Source organism: Silene latifolia, chromosome 10, assembly GCF_048544455.1.
Source record: "Silene latifolia isolate original U9 population chromosome 10, ASM4854445v1, whole genome shotgun sequence".
In the NCBI taxonomy this organism is placed as follows: domain Eukaryota; kingdom Viridiplantae; phylum Streptophyta; class Magnoliopsida; order Caryophyllales; family Caryophyllaceae; genus Silene; species Silene latifolia.
Genome location: NC_133535.1, coordinates 132387120 through 132408448, shown reverse-complemented (window position 1 = coordinate 132408448; position 21329 = coordinate 132387120). Strand labels below are relative to the sequence as shown.

Here is a 21329-nt window from a genome sequence, read left to right as displayed (position 1 = left end):
TTTAAGCGAAATTTTGAGAGTAATGGTTTTGAGATGTCAACTTCAACACTTAGTCTAGTGAACTGACCTCGTTCAGCCAATGATGTATTCTTATCGATGCGAATGAATTTTCCAATTTTCGAACCTATCTTTTTTAAAACATCTCATTGAAGTACTCGACAGGTAGATTTGGAATACGAACCTAGGCTGTCAAATGTTTGATATTGTCTTCGGATGAAACGAAGTTTGGAATCCATTTTCTGATTGTCAAATAATGGACGTCAATCATCCAAGGGCCTTGAGTTAGAACGAATTCATAATCCTATTTAGAGGAGAATCTAGCGACATAATAATTTCGCGTAAGATCAGTCAAGGTAAGCTTGCCTTTGATTGACCATTTCGCTTGCAATTTCCTCATCAAGCCAATGTACCCAATTTTTTTATCGAACATTTTGATAATAAGGGAATGGCGTCATGGTTTTTGAATGAAAGCTTTCTCCTTCTTTGTGAGACAGATGCGTGGACATAGTGCTTCGCCCTCTTCTTCTCCATCCTCGTCATTGTCCTCTTAATCAATATCAATATCGTCCAAGGACATATCCTCAAATGAATTATCACTGGAGACAAATCCCTGAACCATCTCTTTGTATGACACGAGTGCGGATTTCGGTTGTGTTTTGTGAGAGCCAATAGGAGGTTGACTCGATGGTGGATCTTTCGAAACAACAGCATTCGATGAATTAACGAGAAATTCTTCGATATGCATCATTTTCCTTTTTGCATTTAATTTAGATGGTGGAGGGGTGCAGACGGGGCTATCACCTATGTGATCAACGGTGGTTAAGGCAGTGGTCGAATGAGTGCCTCCGACGGGAGACCGACAATAGGCTCAAGAATTCGAAATTCGATACTTTTCTCTCACTAGAATATTTTTCTCTCGCTATAAATTGGAACGCTAGACGTTCGGATAAGTATGATTGTCATACATATTATTGGTATATTGCTATTAATATGGAAATAATAATATTTTGTCTATTTTCACTCTATTGCCAGTAGTATACATCATGATTATTTTTTTCAAGAAAATACTTTTATATCTTTTTATTTTCATTTTCAAGTCATTTTCTCTTTTTTTGTTGTTGAAGTAATTTTTTGTTTTCTCGACATTAATAGAAGTTACAAATATTTTTTAGCCCTTTAGTTTCACATTTCTTAGCTCGTTAGATTTATTTTAAGAATAATTCAGTTTGCATTAGTTCCAAATTAGGTTTAAACCCGTGAAATTCACGGGCCTGCTTTTAAAATTTTGCTTAAGTATCATTAATCATGGTGAAGATACTCTGCTCATTATCGAAACACAAAATATTCAATTCTACATATTAAGAGTTTAGGTTGGTTTTAAATTAATGTCAAACTATTTCAACTTTTAATACTTTATATATACTAAAAGTTTAGCCTAAACACTTTGAGTTGACATGAACCCTGCATCTCGAGCAACTAAACTTCCAAGAGACGGTCTCGCTGAACTTCCAGAGCTAGAGACTACTCTTTTATATTTTGTTGTGCGCTTGTTTAATTCTTTTAGTTAATTTACATTGCGCCAAACCAACCCTTTAATTTAATTGTTATTTTCTTAATAAGTGTAATTATTTTTATTCATAGTTTGTACCTATTTAACTCCCCATAACATAAAAAGACTTGGTTGATAAAGAAATAATCCAAAATCAAAAAAGTTAGGTTAAAAACTTAAGTTTGTTTTATTTACTGAAAGATTGACATATATCAAATAACATATTGCATGAGACCTCATTATTTTATGAAACATTATTGCACAAAAAGGTAACTCTTTTACTACTATGCATCAAACAAATACCTGCAGTAAAAAAAACATTAAAGTTGGTAAATAAATTAAGAAAAAACCCATATGCGAAGAACCGAACAACATAGGAGTAGCAAAACCCAAAAAAAAAAACACTTATCTAACTACCATCCCCAGCTTCACAAACATAAGAATATTGAAACCCAGAAGCGAAAAACATGATCGGTTGTCTGCTACCATTTATATTTCTCTTCGGATAGAATATTGATCGTCGGCGAGTATCATCTCTGATGCATGTTCGTTGCTCAAATAATCGGTCTCATTGAGTTTTCGTACCTTGATGTAGACAAATCATGGTGTTTATGATTATTGTACTAGTAATTAATTTTATTTTTGACTAATTAATTTTATTTCGTACCTATTTATATTGAATTTTATAGGGCATTTCTTTGGATATCTTCTAAAGATAATTTTTATCTCTTATGGTATTTTGGGTCGATTATTTTGTGGGAATGATCAAAAAGATAATTTCTAAATATTACTAAATTATCATTATCATATTGTATAATCTTAGAAGCACGTAATTGCAATCCTAAATTTCCTAATTTATAGCTAATCAAGGAAAATTATGTTACGTAATAAATTAAACTAACTTAGAAGAAATCTCTGTGATTTAAGCAACATATATTTTGTTTCTATTTCTATTAAATTAGTATAAAATATAAAATGGAATATTCTATTAAATATAACATATCTTAAGCTTTTTCCTCCTCTCATATCTCAGTTAGTTTTTTTTTTTGTCCATTCATTTTAACCTCTCTTATATTTCTGCCACATCAAACCGAGATTAAACTTTGAGATAACACATCAGCAAGATTGGCAATTGCATTAGAGAATTATATGATGATTTGGAAATTTCACCTTTTTATATTAATTATTACAAATCTAGAATCTACACTATTTGATATGATTTGTGACTATTGAATTTTTTTCACATCCTTATGTTGGTGTAAAATATTTATATATCTGGACTCTAACCCGAAATTCTAATCCTAACTCGTTACCTAGGCGAGACCCGTGACCTGTAACCCGTGACATACGGGTGATATATATTTAATGGGTAGAATGGATTAGATGTAAGAGAGCTATATTATCAAGTTTGAAATTCTAATCCGAACTCGTTACCCAGGCGAGACCCATGATCCGTGGGCCGTGACCCGTGACCTATGACCCGTGATATATATTTAACGGATAGAATGGATTATATGTGACGGAGCTCTATTATCAAATTTGAAAATTGAAACACCGTTTAAGATTATTCATCGACGCATGTTACAACGATCTATTTAATATTGTATTACAGAGTATTATCTAAATTACCATAAACTCAAAATCAAAATACTTTTACTTAGAAACTTATATATGAAAATATTTGCTATATTTATTGTAGCACCCTCATACACCAAAGTGCCTTACCAAGGACCACCCCAGTATATAAAGATGATCAAATAAACAATAACAGAACATTTATTAAATAACTTTATGCTTTACATTATAACCAACGTAAGAGAGTTACAACAGATACAACTGGAAGGACTATTAGACGTGAGTGACAGCGACATCTATATCGATAGCGTGATGACTCAGTTAACTTCCATGTCCCCCAAGCACCAAGGCTAGCTGTACCTGCTAAACCAACTGTTCACCATCCCCGAATGGATCATCACATTTTTGAAAATACAACACAGGGTCAGTTCAATGTATAATCAAGCTAAGCAATACAATAATATCAAAAGCAATTGTTCCACAATCATCTCCATCTCACCATCCCATCTCATAACTGACTACACACTTAAGTGTGTAGCCCTGCTGCCTCGACAAATAATCCTCACCGCCGGTGGGGGACCGCAGCCTTGCCCACCTAAGCCCCGCTCATCACAACGAGCGATAAGCTATGTTCCTTAATGTGCACATCCCCTCTTGTGGCGGGTTCCACAAAGGGCGAATCAAGGGCGTGAAGCCACTCCCGCAAGTGACTCCACTCAGCTGAGGACGCACCTCGCAATCATCGTTAATACATCTCAACTCCAATACTCCAGAATACAATCAACAACAATATTATCATATCGATTAAATCACAATCATCAATCTTAAATTAATTACGCAATCAACTGAGTAGGGAAACCTACCTTTTTCGCTATTCCATGAAAGTGCATCTAACAACTAGTCAAGCAAGACTCCGAGATGAATCCTACAAGTAATGACATCCTATTACTAAACTATTCGAGAGTTACTAAAAGATGACGACGGAACATAAACTCACCTTGAGAGCGGACCGATGTCGGCAACGGTGACAACCCGGCTCGATGACTACAAGCATGAACCATCTCCCTTCCTGGGTTAGTGTCTAGGTCAAGGGAAGGGGTAGAGTGATGGGAGATAAATGGGAGAGAGAGAGAGAGAGAGAGAGAGAGAGAGAGAGAGAGAGAGAGAGAGAGAGGGAGAGAGAGAGAGAGAGAGAGAGAGAGAGAGAGAGAGAGAGAGAGAGAGAGAGAGAGAGAGAGAGAGAGAGAGAGAGAGAGAGAGAGAGAGAGAGAGAGAGAGATTAAGATTAGAAAGATAAAGGAACCGTCGAAAATGAAATAAGGTTTACGATCTCGCGTTTTATAATAACGCGTTAACAGACGTGATACTCGGTCGAGTATAGACATACTTGGCCGAGTAAGCCCTACTCGGTCGAGTATTCTTACTACTCGGCCGAGTAACCTTCACTAGGTCAAGCAACCAGTAACGTAGGTCTCCTAACCTCTCCCATATCCCTTGCTACGGGTCTCTTTTGGTCAAACGGTCAGTCAACAGGTCCTTAAACAGGGTGGTTATTATAATCTTTCCCCTTTAAAAGGAATTTCGTCCCTGAAGTTCATCCCACACCTCCCAAAACGACAAGACAAGGCACCTAAGGAAAGACCCACCACTCCCACGATGACTAACACCAAGTAAGTTTAAGACGCGTACGACACTAGGTTATAATCATCTCTTGACATAGTTTTGTCAACCATAGAATCACTATACTACTACTGTATGCAACCACCAAGCTAATTAAATAGCAAAGTTGATATCTTAACCCAATTAAGTTATGGGATGACAACTTCAAAAGTGCATATTACATAAGTTTTGTGGCAACTTAGAGACTTGAAAGTAAAAACAAAGGTGAAACATAGAACAAATCTGCCAACTTGTTAGGACTTTTACCGCGATGTTATCCACCCCTCTAAAAAGGAACTTCGTCCCCGAAGTTCATTCCACCCATCAAACCAAACTCATAAGTGCGCAAAGAAACAACAAACCTAGAACATATATCACATCGCGTGACAATTACGACACGCCGGTAATGTAAGTAAAACAACCATCATATTCACGTAATTTAGGGAAAATAGGTACATGTAACATAGACAAAGAGATGTAAATTGTACGTATGTGAACCATGATGATACCATTGTCATTCCGTCACCCCTTTCCAGTTTTTATATTATTATTACCTTCTCAACACCGATTCCAACCGTGTATCGTTTCCATATAAGCCAAGTTCATACCATGAAGACTTAACCCGATACTAGGACACCAAAAGATACATACTTAGGAAAACAGATACTCAAGTGTACTCTACAACAAGTTCAAATAGCAAGGGGCACAATGTCCAAACACTCGGTCGAGTATCAATGAGTACTCGGTCGAGTACGCGATACTCGGCCGAGTATTGGCTTGCTCGGTCGAATATTCTAGAGCAGAACGTGAATTTTAGGAACTCATGTCTATAACACCAATGTCTGATCCTGCACAAAAACTAGATGTTTATCCTCATCTCGAGGTTCACGGTCTAGATGACCCAATAGGAGTACGGAAAACAAGGAGTGGCCTTATGGCCAATTACAAACACCAAAAATAAAAGAGTACGATAAAAGTTCAGCAAATATCCAACAATAAGTCCCGAAAAACAAGTCTAGAAAATAAAGCGGAACTCAGATGTCCGCATCCTCCTCCATCTCCTCGCCACCTCTGGTACCAGATGTCCTTGCTCCTGATGTTCCCGCTCCCTGATAAGCTTCAGATGAGTAGCCTCCACCACCGGTCCATCTCCCTGCCTTGCCTAGCTGACTACCATAGTTGGCTTCCCATGGTCATGCGAGGCAAACAAACTCGCTCTCTGTCGGTGGTCTCCAAAATCTGGGATCAACCCCATAACTATGGAACACTCCGGTGTCAACCTCGTGTCCTCTCTACCAAACCGGCTGTGACAAGTCCTTCCCTATACCCTGGTTATAGGCCATCTCATGCATGTTTCGTATCACCAAGGTAGTAGAGATCCGCTCAGTCAAGTCACTAACCTGCATCCTAGGGTCGTGGACGGTGGGGTAGGGCGAGTACTGCGATGGGTAAAAGCTAGGTGTAGAAAAGGAAGGCTCAGTCTCGTCCACCCTAGCCGCTCTCCCTCTACGGTGCTCGCGGGGCGGGGGAGCGATCGGCTGCTTCTCCGACACAGAGATAGGCTCAGGTAGGTCTAACAGAATCCTGAGATCGATCAAGTAAGACTAAACGTCGGGTCTACGCTCACCACTCCCCGGGTCATACTCTGTCAGGTGGTCCATCACCGGGAGGTGCTCGGGATTGGGGAGCACCATACACATAGATCCCCTCACCCTCCAAGCAAAAGACCCACTCTCCAGCTTCCTAAGCCACCTATTATGACACCAATATTTCTCATCCATCGTAGGGGCAGCTTGAACAACCCAGTACCCGACACAGGTGGAGCCTCAAAGTCAGTTAATCTCTGGGCCAAGCAGGTCACTATGGCCCCACAAGTAAGGTAACGGCTCGAGGATCGTACCATAAGAGCCAAACAAGAGCTTATATACGACCCCGGAAGCACTATAGTAAAAAGGCTTCCCCGACGAGGGTTAAGATAGGACATCAACAGCATTACCTAATGGGTGTTCATTTTGCTCACATCCTCCCTCCCATACAGCAGACAAGTCATCATCCTAAGGAACATACAGAGTGACACATGTCACACGTCATTAATCAACATGGCACTCGCATTCGGAACACGTCTCCCGGTCAGGTAAGGTAGGTAGTGAGGTGCCCCACTGTTTTTCGCCACATCACTCAGGTATCCCTTCTTCTCAGTCTCTAGCCCAAGGTGGTTAGAAAACTCATCGAGTGTCAAATTGTGGTCATCGTTCATAAGTCGAAAGGAAACAGTTTTCCCCTCTACATCATAAACGAAGGAGCTCAGAAACTCCAAGGTGAGGTATGAGTATGACTTCTTTCGAAGATGGTAGAGTCCCTCCATTCCCAATATCTCAAAAATGTGAGAGATATCCCCTTCCACCCCCAAGGTCTCCAAGATTTCAGGGTCCACACAACGAGTCGGCCTCATGGTTCGACCCATTAAGGCCACAAAAGCAGCGCGCTGCTTGAAGTCAGAGAAAATTACCGATGGATAATCGTCCACCGGAGGAACAAGGAGTTCTTGCCTAGATTGGCCAGTTTCCAAGTTGACATTGGCGCGAGTCCACTTCTTAGCTGGGGCTTTTGATTTCGGCATGCTGCAAAAAGATATATTCAACAAGGATTTTCCAGAAATTTTGCCATAGTAAGGACTATTTTTCAATTTATACACTTTTAAGACGGAGTTTTTAAGATGGATTTTTCTCCCAAAAGACATGACATACTAACCAATAAAGGCATTGTTATCATCAATTAACTCACAATGAACATCCTAGAGGCAATCTAGGTGACCAAAATCAAAACTTTGACGCAAACCCTAGAAAATTTTCCAACATTAAAGCGATAATTTTGGGCATAAAAACGGTATTTTGCAAAAGTAAGTCGATGTTTAAGAGCAAGCAAATATGACCAAAACATTACCTAGAAGTATAAATCCTTGAATTACAAGAGTAAAGATTTCAGATTTTGCGGCAAGTTTCCATTGATTGAATTAAAAATAAGAAGGATTGATTAGTTACATTACCTTAGTTGAAAATTGATTAGATTCAACAAGCAAGAGTCAAATCCAAGAGCAAATTCAAACAAAAATCACCCAAGTGTGTTTTGAAAGAGAAAATTTTTGAAGACTTTTGTATAAAATGAAGGTAGGAGGCGGAATAAAGGAAGGAGAAAGGGTTATAAGGCTTTCCGGAAATAACCGAGCTGGACCGCGATTTTTGGGTACTCGGTCGAGTATTTGGATTACTCAGCCGAGTAGCCTCTACTCAGTCGAGTATTTGGTATACTCGGTCGAGTACTCAGATATCAGTAGCGAGCTTAATCTGTCATTCAGAATACTCGGTTGAGTGCCTCTTTACTCGGCCTAATATGGCCTACTCGGTCGAGTATCAACCCTACTCTGCCCAGTTCAACAGAACAGTAATGGAATTATAAGATACAAAGAGTATTTCCCTGCAAAACAATAAACATCGTTCGGAGTTCCACTTAATCGGGCTCGTCACAATTACACCCTATTTCTAATACACACAAAGTACGTCTTGAGTTCTAAAGTTCATCATGATATACTTATGCACATAACTGGTAGTAGGACCATCCATGCCACAACACATATACCACACTCAACTTGGCTATGTTGTAGGTAGGACATGGCATATATTTCCAAGTCTATCGACGAGCAAACATCCACACCATTGTTACAAGTAAACTTACACATACCATTAAGCACATGTTCATATTCCCGTCCTTTTTGTCATGTTATAACACTACCATCGCTTCTTACCTCCCCCGTCCTGTACCACTATGAATAAGACTTTAAACTCATTATCCGACTCATCCATACCTACACGTACACCTATTTTTACTAGTACTTCATTGATGACAACCGTATTTGCGCATTTAAAACTCCATATATTCCACACTCGACACATTAGCACATAGACTTCTACATACATGCATACTTGACACACACACACACTTGCACATATACACTCCTATACACCTACCCTTCCACGGTGGTTGGCTTAAGTATGATTGGGGCCGATATTTTGAGATGAGGGCGCCTTCTCACCCAAAACCGACTTAAGGGGCTCCCAACACACATACACCAGGTTCATTTTAATTTGACACCTTACATTCATTTGGTTCATTGGTTCAGGTTCCAAAATCGTCGCTCTGATACCACTTTATAACACCCCCATACACCAAAGTGTCTTACCAAGGACCACCCTAGTGTATAAATGTGTTACCATCTCGGTTTTCCGAGGTAAGTAGATCAAATAAACAATAACAGAACATTTATTAAATAACTTTATGCTTTAAATTATAACCAACGTAAGAGAGTTACAACAGATACAACTGGAAGGACTACTAGACGTGAGTGACAGCGACATTTATATCGGTAGCGTGATGAATCAGTTCCCTTCCATGTCCCGCAAGCACCAAGGCTAGTTGTACCTGCTAAACCAACTGCTCAGTGTGTCCAAATGAATCACCACAATTTTTAAAACACAACACGAGATCAGTTCACTGTATAATCAAGATGAGCAACACAACAATGTCAAAAGCAATTGTTCCACAATTATCTCCATCTCACCATCCCATCTCATAAATGACTACACACTTAAGTGTGTAGCCCTGCCATATTACTGCCACGATACCTCACCGCCAGTGGGGGACCGCAACCTTGCCCACCTAAGCCCTGCTCATCACAACGAGAGATAACCCATATTCCTTAATGTGCACATCCCATTTTGTGGCGGGTTCTACAAAGGGCGAATCAAGGTCGTGAAGCCACTCCCGCAAGTGACTCCACTCAGCCGAGGATGCACCTCACAATCATCGTCGATCCATCTCAACTCCAATACTTTAGAATACAATCAACAACAATATTATCATATCGATTAAATCACAACATCACAATTATCAATCTTAAATTAATTGCGCAATCAATTGAGTGGGGAAACCTACCTTTTTCGCTATTCCATGAAAGTGAATCCAACACAGCCAAGCAAGACTCCGAGATGAATCCTACAAGTAATCACATCCTATTACTAGACTATTCGAGACCTACTGATAGATGACGACGAAACATAAACTCGCCTTAAGACGCGGACCGATGTCGGCAACGACGACAACCCGACTAGATGACTACAAGCATGAACCATCTCCCTTCCTGGGTTAGTGTCTAGGCCAAGGGAAGGGGTAGAGTGATGGGAGATAAATGGGGGGTAGAGAGAGAGAGAGAGAGAGAGAGAGAGATTAAGGTTAGAAAGATAAAGGAACCATCGAAAATGAAATAAGGTTTACGATCTCGCATTTTATAATAACGCGTTAACAGACGTGATACTCAGTCGAGTATAGACATACTCGGCCGAGTATTCTTACCACTCGGCTGAGTAACCTTCACTAGGTCGAGCAACCGGTAACGTAGGTCTCATAACCTCTCCCATATCCCTTGCTACGGGTCTCCTTTGATCAAGCAGTCAGTCAACAGGTCCTTAAACAGGGCGGGTAGTACATTTATTTCTATAATGGTACATACTTTTGTAAATACAAAAAAAGTTAGAAGAAACGTTCTCTCATGAAGTTGTCTACATATAAGCATAAGTTAAAGAAAAACTAACAGGTCGTGTTTCGACTTTTCATATTTTAGCTGCATCTTATCATAAAGAGAGTTACTAAAATAAAATAAAATGTAGTATAATGAGCTAAATATTCTATTGTAAGGTTGCCATACCCTAAAATTGTATAAAAATAAAATTTTAATGCAATTATATCATTAACTATTTTTAACCTTATCCTATATATAATTATAAAACTAGTTTTGTGACCCGTGAAATTCACGGGATCTTTTGTTTTTTACTATCATATTTTTAGTGAATCAAATCATAACATTCTACAATATGGTTTCATGTTTTAAGACTTCTATAAAATCAAGACAAATTTGTTTTTTTGTACAATAGTTTTATGTAAAATCAGAAACTAAAGTGTTATATAGTAAATACTTTTATCAAAACCATGCCATTATTTGACGTTCTTTTATGAGGGTTTTAAATGGTAAGTGGTGTTACTCAAATCCTTTTACGTGATTTGTGATAGGTCAAATATGCGCAAATGGAAGCTGATTAAAATCAATTAATAATACAGGTATTCGCATAATTGAAAACTGAAGTAACTCAATGGAAGCTGATTAAAATCAATTAATAATACAGGTATTCGGATAATCACATTACCTGAAACCATAATATTATCAAACAAAGATTGCCAAACATGCAACACCCTCATTAAAGAGATTTTAAAATTTTATCAACAAATCCGAAATTAATATAAAACACACGATTAGAATTGTTGTGACAAAAACTAACATTTCACAGCACCCATAATATTGTAGCTAGTACTATAATAAATTGCGGAACTAAGAATTTGAAAGGAGCAACTCGTAATAATTGGATCATTAAGTCCCTATACTTCATCCATTAAACAATATTAAGCAAAAATGTGCTTTGACATTTCTCCAAATTTTCCACCTTCGGGATTCAACCGTATACTTCAAAATAGGTAAACTAAGCATCTCAATCATGTTTTCTATCAAAAGCCATTTTGAATAGGCATGTGTCTCATGTGTATAATTAAAGAAAATGAAAAATAAATTTAACGTGTACAAAAGAATAATGTAGATGTAAATAAACTTTTTAGATTCCTCTCATCTTTATAGTTATTAATAATTGATAATTAATTCACCCCACTAATTTAACATCTAACTCCTTTCTTAAATGATAATTTTTGGGCTTTTCGCTCCATTATTTATGCTACCTATTATCCATGTCAATAAGATTGAGATCCTCGCAAATTCAATTTCATTCTATGAGTGTTATTTTTCTAAGGAAAAATGATGATTAAAAAACAACACATATCAAAATAAAGCATACATTTAAAGTTTTTAAAATACTAATTTTTTTTTATGAACCTAAAAACAATTAGTCATTTACATTCATATTGTCAATCTTATAGTTAGTTTATAATATAGTATTGAGTCGAATGAATAGAGTATTTGTTTAAGTAATTCTAATATTTCTCTTCTTAGTCCTCTTTCTTCAATAAACCATCCCTACATAAAAAAAAATCACTTAGTCATTAATTTTTGTTATTAATTTAAGTTTCTCTTAAATAATGGAAGAAAGATGACATTCAGTCTAAAGATGTAAGTATATTTACCATTGAATAGCACAACACCACAAATCTCAATATCCCTAAATAAGAAATAAACAACAAATATGCGAGGTTTAAAAATGTGATGTACTTCATAACCAATGGAAAATAAAATAAATAAATGAAATCTTAATTTAAAACCTTAATACATTTACCTTGGTGCTGATACAATGATAAAAAAAAAGTTAGTGACATATACAATTCTTTTCGCGATAGCGGTACAAAAATATTTACTTAAATGTTGTCTTGTCTTCCGTCAAAAACTTATAGTCAATTTTGTAGTTAGTTTATAATATAGTATTGAGTGGAATGAAGGGAGTAGTAGTTGTTTAAGCAATTCTAATATTTTCTTTCTCCATATAGTATTTCTTCTCCAATGAACCATCTCTAGGGAGAAAAAAGGACAAAATCCACCGAGTAATTAATAAAAAATAAAATGGTGAAATTTGATTTACGTGATATTAATCTTATCGTTATTAATTTAAATTTTTCTTTAAATAATAATACAAAAAGGGCATTGAGTCATAAAGATGTAAAAATATTTATTTACCTTCGAATAGCACAATACCATAAATCTTGATAGTTCCTACATAAGAAAGTTTTAAAAAGTGATGAGCAACCAATTGAACTTAAAAACAAATAAATGAATTATTAATTTAAAACCTTAATACATTTACCAAACCTTAATAGATTTACCTACCACAAATCTTGATAGTTCCTACATAAGAAAGTTTTAAAAAGTGATGAGCATTTCATAACCAATGGAACTTAAAAATAAATTATTAAATTATTAATTTAAAATCTTAATACATTTACCTTACCTTAATACACTTATCTTGATGTTGATATAATGATAAGATTTAAAAAAGAATATTTACATATACAACTACGATTTTGTTGGCGATGAGGGCAAAAAAATATTGGCGTGAAATTTGGCTCACAAATGTTGTCTTACATCGAACATTTATATCCAATTGAGGATGCATGTTATGACTTTTGGGTGTCTTTTTATTATTATCATTAAATTTAATATATATAATAATTATGTAGTAAGGTTTTAGGACTTTTGAGCATTCTTTTTCATTATTAGCAAATTTAATATAAACATAAATATGGAGCAAGGAGAAATGAAATGTTAAAGGTTTGCTTTAATTTTTATTTTATTTTTTATTTTTTTGTTGGACAAAAGTCACCTTGTTTAATGTTAAATATGTTATTATTTACTCTTAATATTTACACACTATTTATTTTTTTAATTAACGGAGTAAATTAGAATTATGTGATATTTATTTGTTGCTTAAAATATTCTAACAATAAACGTCGAAATTTAAAATTTAATATGAATTTTGATTTTAATTGTTGTTTAATTTATCTACAAACTTAAAAGTCCAAAGTTTAATATTTGTTATGCTATTTGCATTTAATATTTCTTTTTTTTTTCTTTTTTACTTTTAAAATTAGAAATCATGATGTAAACTTTGGTATAAATTTTAATTATAAATTATGAAACTTTGATGTAAATTTGAAAGGGATATATAAATTTTGGAAAAAAAATATACTTAAATTAATGTCATATAATAATAAGTTGATGATTTATATCACATTAACTCGCCATGTCATATTAAAATTTGTCATGTCATATGTAGTAAGTGACATGGCTTTTTGGTAGTGTAAGGTGGCATTTACTACGTGGCATTTTAAGTTCCCCTTTTAATAGTATTGTATAGATGACCTTACATAATACTTCTAATTTATATCTTTCAAAAAAAAAATACTCCTAATTTATAATGGGCTAGGCTAAATAGGTAGATAACCCACTCCATATGAACTATTCTGTAACCCTTTAGGCTTTTATCAATGCTATCATTTATCAGTCTCCTTTTATAACCTAACTAGTGTAGATCTCGCCCATTTGCGGAACATATAGAGGTTTTGTTTTTAGTTATTATTTAAATATTTATACAAAATGGGTCAAGTCATTTTCTAATATATAATAATACATAACAAAAATTTAGAAATGTACAATTTATAAATTATAGTGAATTTATCTTATTTTAATTAAAATATTATAATTTAGATTTTGAAGAAAATATTATTATTTGATTAAAAAGATTAGATTTTTGTGAAATGATAATAATATAATTTTTTATTTCCTTATTTAGTTTGATGCCATTTGGCGGGAAAATTTTAGAGAGTTTTATTCTCTTAGTATATAGGGTATTCCTTCAATACTCTCATCCTTCCATCTTCACTACGCTGGAGTGCAGAATCTTCATAAAAAACTCATATAGTCATAAATCTTTTCTTAATAACTAGTTTAGATCCCGCCCATTGAATGTGCGGTATTTATAGAGTTTTTATTTTCATATTACTTAATCATGCTAAATTAACACTTCATTAATTTTTCATATTTCACGTTATTATATTTTGATATGAGAAAAAAAAAATTAACTCTAAAATTATTCAATAAAACTGAGCAAAATTGAGCTGTAAAATAAAAATGGTATCTCATTAATTGTTCATTTTTCTCGCTATTGTATTTTTTTTCGAGAAAAAATAATTAAAACTGGAAATTAATCCAAGAGAATTGAGTAGAGCTGGCAAACAATGACACGACACGACACGAACTCAACACGAAATAATGGGTTTGGGTTGAGGCCTAATGAGCCATTTATGTAAGTGGGTCGACACGAACACGATACGATATTTAATTGGGTTGGTTTGGGTTGAGTTCTCTAAACACGAACCCGACACGAATGACCTGTTTACTAAATTAATCATATTTTTTCTTCATCCCCCATCACATAAATATACTTAAATTTTCCAAATATGGACATGACACGAACCCGACACGAAATTAACGGGTTAGGGTTGAGGCTTTATGACCCATTTACGTAAGTAGGTTGACACGAATACGACACGAGTTTTATTGGGTCGGGTTTGGGTTGGAGGGTTTGTGACCCGTTTACATGTGATACGAACACGAACCTGACACGACCCGATCTGTTAGCCAGGTCTAGAATTGAGTAATATGAAATGTATTTTTGTAAAATGTATTTTTTTTCTACCACAAAGCTAATGTTTTCAATTTATAAATTCTCTTAATTTTTTTTTTGTTATGAAAGTAATCAAACGATTTACAGTACTATCCTACAACTAGTTTTATAATAACTATGTACAACCGCATCAAAGTTATCGAGCTCTCACACAAAGTTGTTGAATCATTTTACAAGTTATTGAGCTATTTTACGAAATTATTGAGCTTGATATTTATTCTGTTAAGTTCAACAACTTTGTATCATAACTGGATAATTTTGTTAATAGAGCTCGACAACTTTGTAACAAAGCTCCACAACACTGAATAAGTTGTATATACAACTGGTTGTAATACACATAGTATATTAATACGAGTCAAGTCATTCTCAAATAATAGTATCAATAAACGACGATTTAATAATTTATAGTTTTATATTATTTATACTTTAATTAAAATACTATAGTTTAGTGTTTAGTGAAAATTAAATAAGTTGATGAAAAGATTAATTTTAATGAAAAGAATTATATAATGAAATAAATTATAATTATTAATTTCCTTATTTAGTTAATACAATTAAATTATCATATTACCAATAGCTTCCTTATTTAAAAAGATGCTTTTTGGAGGAAAAATTTGTAATTTCACCTATTCTTTTAGTAAATAGGGGATTCTACCTCTCTTTCTCATCTTCAAAGCCAAACAAAATACTTAGTACTTACTCCGTATATGTTATGCATAAGATCTCAATATTGCGAGATATAATTTGCTACTAAAGCTATTTTTTTATGAATGCAATTATTTGCGAGATATAATTTCCTACTAAAGTTTAAATTTTGATTTATAATTTTGTATATTTTGTTGGAAGTTAAATTTTTTTTTCTTACTTTGCCAAAGTTGTTTTTTTTCTTTTAAATATTCATCTCATGATTTTATCAAATGTCATTACTGTTTTCATCGCATAAAGATAATTTGATGAAACTGTCCGATTTTTGTAATTTGGTCAAATTTCTTTTTTTTTTTTCTTCGTTAAATATTTGTGGAAAAAAACAAACAAACTACTAATAACAATTTGCATGGATATAGTTTGTTATTTTTTTACTCCCTCTTATCCAAACCAAAGGTAACACTTACTTAAAACGGACGATCCACACCAAAGGTAAGACTTATCTAAGACGGATGATCTACACCAAAGGTAACATACCTTATTTGGCCCACAATATTATCAAGTTGTCCTTATACCCATTTCATATTTACACAAAATGTCATTACATACACCCCACATATATATCATCCCCAATTAAACCCATAATTACATGACTCACCTATTTTAACCCTCATTGCCCTTACTTTTTTCACATTTTTTTAAATACTCCATTTTTTCTTACGTTACCTTCGATGAAAATCGGAGGGGGTATATCATCAAGTTAACAATAAATATTTGTTATTTCTATACTTTGCATTAATCAATCTAATGCGTAGTAATGAGCAACCCACATTTAACTAAAGCCAAAACCCTTGAGGCAAGCAGTAAACGAAAAATCAGTTAGCGAGAGAAAAAAGAGAGAATCTCTCTCTTTTCTCTTAGAACTTTGGAGATTTGGAAGTTTGGATATGGTTATGTAAATTTCTTGTCTTTTTTCAGTTTTTTAATTAAAAAAAATCAGTTTTGTTTCTTGATTTTTACCTTGTTATAGACTATACTATAATTTACTCTCCATTTCAGCATAGGAGGGTTTTTTTAGTCACATATCTTAGTTAAAAATGGTTTAAATCAAGGATTAAAGAGCAAATTTTCAAGAGTTCATCTTCAATTTGATTATACCCAAATCATTGTTGATATTAGAAATATATAAGTATATGATATTGTGTTTGGATCTTTAATCCTTTTGGATTCCTATTAAATCTGGATTTTTTTTCCGGTTGAAATCTCTTTGTTTCTCTATTAAAATTGTTTGTGACGACAATTCTAGATGACCATTTCTTAAGTTTATTAGTTTATGTCCATTCTTTAATTCTTTTATGGGGTTTTTAAGTGACTTTCTTTTCTTATGAGAGTTTCGGTTGATGCCTTTTTTTTTCTTAATTATATTACTTGGTAACTTGAAAATCTTTGATTTTCGTTTACCGTTCTTATCCTTGCGGATGATATAGGTTGATTTCAATTAACCTAGTTTTCTCAACTTATCAAAAAAAAAATTGATACATTTAACTAATTTATCAAATTGTTTCTTGTGTACAAAATTTAGTATAATGATTTAACATGGTTGGACCCTTCATTTGAAAAAATAAAAGAAAATAAAAAAAATATGCAATTAACTTTAGGCTTACACATCAACATTGTGTTTGTTACTTTAATAAAGAGGATTTACCAGGCTTGTTTTTTTTTTATATATATATATTAGCAATTACCTTACACATGTTAAGGGCTTAAATTGATTTATTTATTTTTTTGACATTACCAATGTTGAGGAAAATTTATTAGTAATTTAGTAAATGATAAATGTTGAGGATGAAATGGAGAAGAATAGTAAATGATGAATGTTGTAGATGAAGTGAAGTTTTATAAAATGAATTTAGAGGAAAAAACGATGTCTGTTGGAAAGGAAACAAATATTTCAATTAGGTTCTTCATATTGGTTACGTAACCCTTAACATCTTACTTGACAGTACTTAACATTATGGTCATGGTGAAGGGAGGAATTGGCTTTCCTGAAAAGTAGGGGTACAAGTGCGATTATCTCATAGAGAAGGGTACAACTGATAATTTCCCTAAAATTTAATTTCATTAAGTTAAATAAATTAATTGATTAAAGTATCGTTAGCATAAATAACCACAAATAGTAAGTTTATAAAATTGTTTTGAAGATAAAATACTTGATTACTTTATAAATTTGCGAAAATTAATAAAAAAAACTCCTAAATTTCGGTCCAGATCGAAATTAACTTGTCTTGGACCGGACCGGATCGAAAATCGAAATTTCAGAAAGTGTGGATCGAGAACCAGATCTAAATGAACCCGGTTCGGCTTTAGGTCAGACCAAATGGTCCGGTCCGGTTCATTTTCCCGGTCCAGACCCGAACATGCCCGACCCTAAAAATCGTACTAAAGTTATTTATCTTTAACCTATAAATCTTCAACCGCTATATGACTACTTTATCAATTATCAGTAACAAATTTCTATTACTATTTCTAATTTTAATGGCGACCTATTAATGATAATTTTATTAGTAACAAAGTTTCATTAATGTTTCTAATTATAATGTTCAACCTCATTAAACAAAAAATCATCAAAGCCATAAACTTATGTCATTCATTTGACATATGCTGCTCAGGGTCTGGATTCCTTATTGTCTTGGTTTTTTTTTTCAATAATTCTTTTGAAATAAACTCTATACTGAATTTCATGTAGTAAAATATATTTTTGACACTAGAGAAGCGTATTTGGTGTTTCTAGCAGAGTATTAAGTGAGATGTACAAGCGAGGAAATATGTAAATTAGAGGGAAGTCCATTATATATGTACACGTAGAGTAGACGGATTGGGGCTATATATTAACAAAAACTTATTCTAGTCAATGACATAGATGAACATTTTTTTTTTTTTGGCAACTGGTAAGAAAGATTCCTGAGCCACTGTCATGGCACGCCTTGCTAACTGTTCCGCCGCAGCATTTATTTCCCTACAAACATAACTAAAGCATAAACAATGAAAATTAGCCGAAAGGACATTGATGTCATCGAGGATGCCTGCAATAAGATAGTGCCTTTTTTCGTTGCCTGCCCATTGGAGTAGAAGTTGTAAACAATCTGATGAAACTTCCACATGAAGGAATCCGCAGTCTCTAGCCCATATAAGAGCCTTCATAACTCCTATAGCCTCGGCTTGTAATGGACTCTCTAAAAAGCCCCTTTCGCTACCATTACATATCACATTTCCTTCCGAATCCAAAGCAATCCATCCCCATGACGCGTGACACGATTTCTGCCAGCTTGCGTCAACCATAAGTCTGATCATAGAACAAGAACCAAAAGTTCCCGTAACATAAACTGGGTTTCCATTTCGAAGGGTAAGCAAGTCCCTTGAGTGGTCCGTTTGTCCATATTCCGTCACGCCATTAGATCCTTGCACTTCCTGAGGTTTAGACTCCTTCACCGCATTCAAAGCATCGCTAACCAAACGGTTATAGACCCTAAAGAAAGCCTCATGAGCGAATCTTTCTCCCCTGAATCTAGCATTATTACGTAAATTCCACAAAGATACAATAATAGCAAGGAATTGAGTTGTTTGTACCTCCCACTCATCAAGGGTTCGTAGGTAAAGGTTCCAATTAATAATCCAATCTCTAGCACTCATGTGTCTCGTTTGATCAGTGTTCACACCTAGGGGTGAACCTGCCCATACCCTAGCCGTTATCTCACAGTCCTTGAAAATGTGATCCACAGTTTCGATAGCCTCACAGAACGGTTGACATAAGCAGCATGAGGTATTCCATGGTATATGTCGTCTCTCAAATTCCGCTCCCACTGGCAGGGAGTTTGAAAGAATCTTCCATACCAAAATCTTCCATGACCGTGGTCCGGGTAGATGCCATAAGCGGGAACCACAGAAATCCTTTTGTCTAAAGCTTAATCTCGTTAAATCCCGCACAGATGCTGTTCTATTGAAGTATTCACTGAAGACCATTCCATAACCGCTTTTCACCGTGTAAGAACCATTTTGTGTAGCGGGCCAAATGGGAACATCTTCTGTCTGGTTAGTTCTTAGAACCGTGGCCAAGATTCTATTGGTGGTTTCCTCAGTAAAAAGTAATTCTATGAATTGATGATTCCAACCCCCAGAGTTCAGCTGTAAATCCTTGATAGTAAGGTCCTTGAGAAAAGTAAAATCCTGCTCTAAGAGTTCACCTTTCGGTTCCGGACTTTGCCCATTGACCCACTTGTTGGTCCAGACATTCAGATTAGAGGAGAACCCAGGCTGCCAGCTTAAGTTATCCAGGATAAGTTGTAAGCCATGCAACACACTCTTGACTCCCCACGATGAATGGTTCGTCCTTTGAGGTCTGAGATCACTGGTCCAACAAGAATCACCAAAAAAAAATTCACGAAAAGTTAAGGTGAATAAAGAGTTTTCTTTCGACACAATTCTCCACGTATGTTTTGACAGCAATGCTTGGTTGAGACATTCGACATTACGGATACCTAATCCGCCCTCCTTCTTTGGCAAACTAGTAAACTTCTTGCTACACCAATGGATCGACTTCCCTGATCTCGCCCCTGCCCACCAAAAATGTGACAGAAGAGCGTTGATCTTCTTCGTCACACTTACCGCTATTTTGAAAACCGATAGAAAGTAAATAGAGATGTTTGATAGAACAGACGAAATCAGGGTGAGTCTCCCTGCCGGTGATAGAAAGACCCCATTCCAGGAAGAAACACGCTTGGTAACATTATCCAGTAAGCCTTTGAAGATTTCTTTCTTGGAGCCTTGGAACTCCGTAGGCATACCCAGATATTTCCCAATGCCTTTATTGCTTTTAATGTTGAACGTTGCAAGACATCCCTGAATTCAACAGAGATTCATATTTGGGCTAAACAGCAACCCACATTTCTCTTCATTCAGCATCTGACCTGATGCGGAGCAGAACTGATCTATAATACCCCTTAGAACCGTTGCTGCATTTCCCTTGTCCCGTATAAAGAAAACTGAATCATTCGCAAAGAAGAGATGGGTTAGTGGTTGTACACCTCTGCAAATCTTAACCCCCGTAAGAGATCCACGAGCCTGCGCAGAAATGACGTTGGAAGATAGAACCTCCATGCATAAAAGAAACAAATAAGGCGATAAAGGATCTCCTTGTCTAAGACCGCATTCCGGTTTGAACTGCTTGAGTGGGGCACCATTGAAGAGAACTTCATAAGAAACTGTAGATACACAGTTCTTTATCAGTTGAACCGTATTTTCGGGGAAACCAAACCTATACAGAAAAGCTTGGAGGAAATCCCATCGAACCCGATCATATGCCTTACTCATGTCCGCCTTGAAGGCAAAACTTCCAGATTTACCCTTTTTCTGAGAATTAACTTTGAAAATTGCCTCATGCGCTAAAAGAATATTGTCTGTGATGCTTCGTCCGGAAATAAAAGCATTTTGGAAATTCCCCACAAGATATCCCATAATTTTCGTCATACGGTTGGTTATGCATTTAGTTACAATTCGCATAAACACATTACAAAGGCTGATAGGCCTATAATCCTTCACCTCCTCGGGATTATCACACT

At 35.2% G+C, this 21329-nt stretch overlaps 1 protein-coding gene across 1 annotated transcript; it reads right to left on the bottom strand.

Moving 5' to 3' along the window:
- Nucleotides 1–6863: 6863 nt before the first annotated feature.
- Nucleotides 6864–21225, bottom strand: LOC141608247 (uncharacterized). Its single transcript, XM_074427610.1, has 5 exons — nt 20719–21225; nt 18661–20610; nt 12691–12731; nt 12564–12599; nt 6864–7404 (listed from the first exon to the last, which is right to left on the bottom strand). Exons 1-5 carry the CDS (start codon nt 21223–21225, stop codon nt 6864–6866), a joined length of 3075 nt encoding a protein of 1024 aa, XP_074283711.1.
- Nucleotides 21226–21329: the final 104 nt, after the last annotated feature.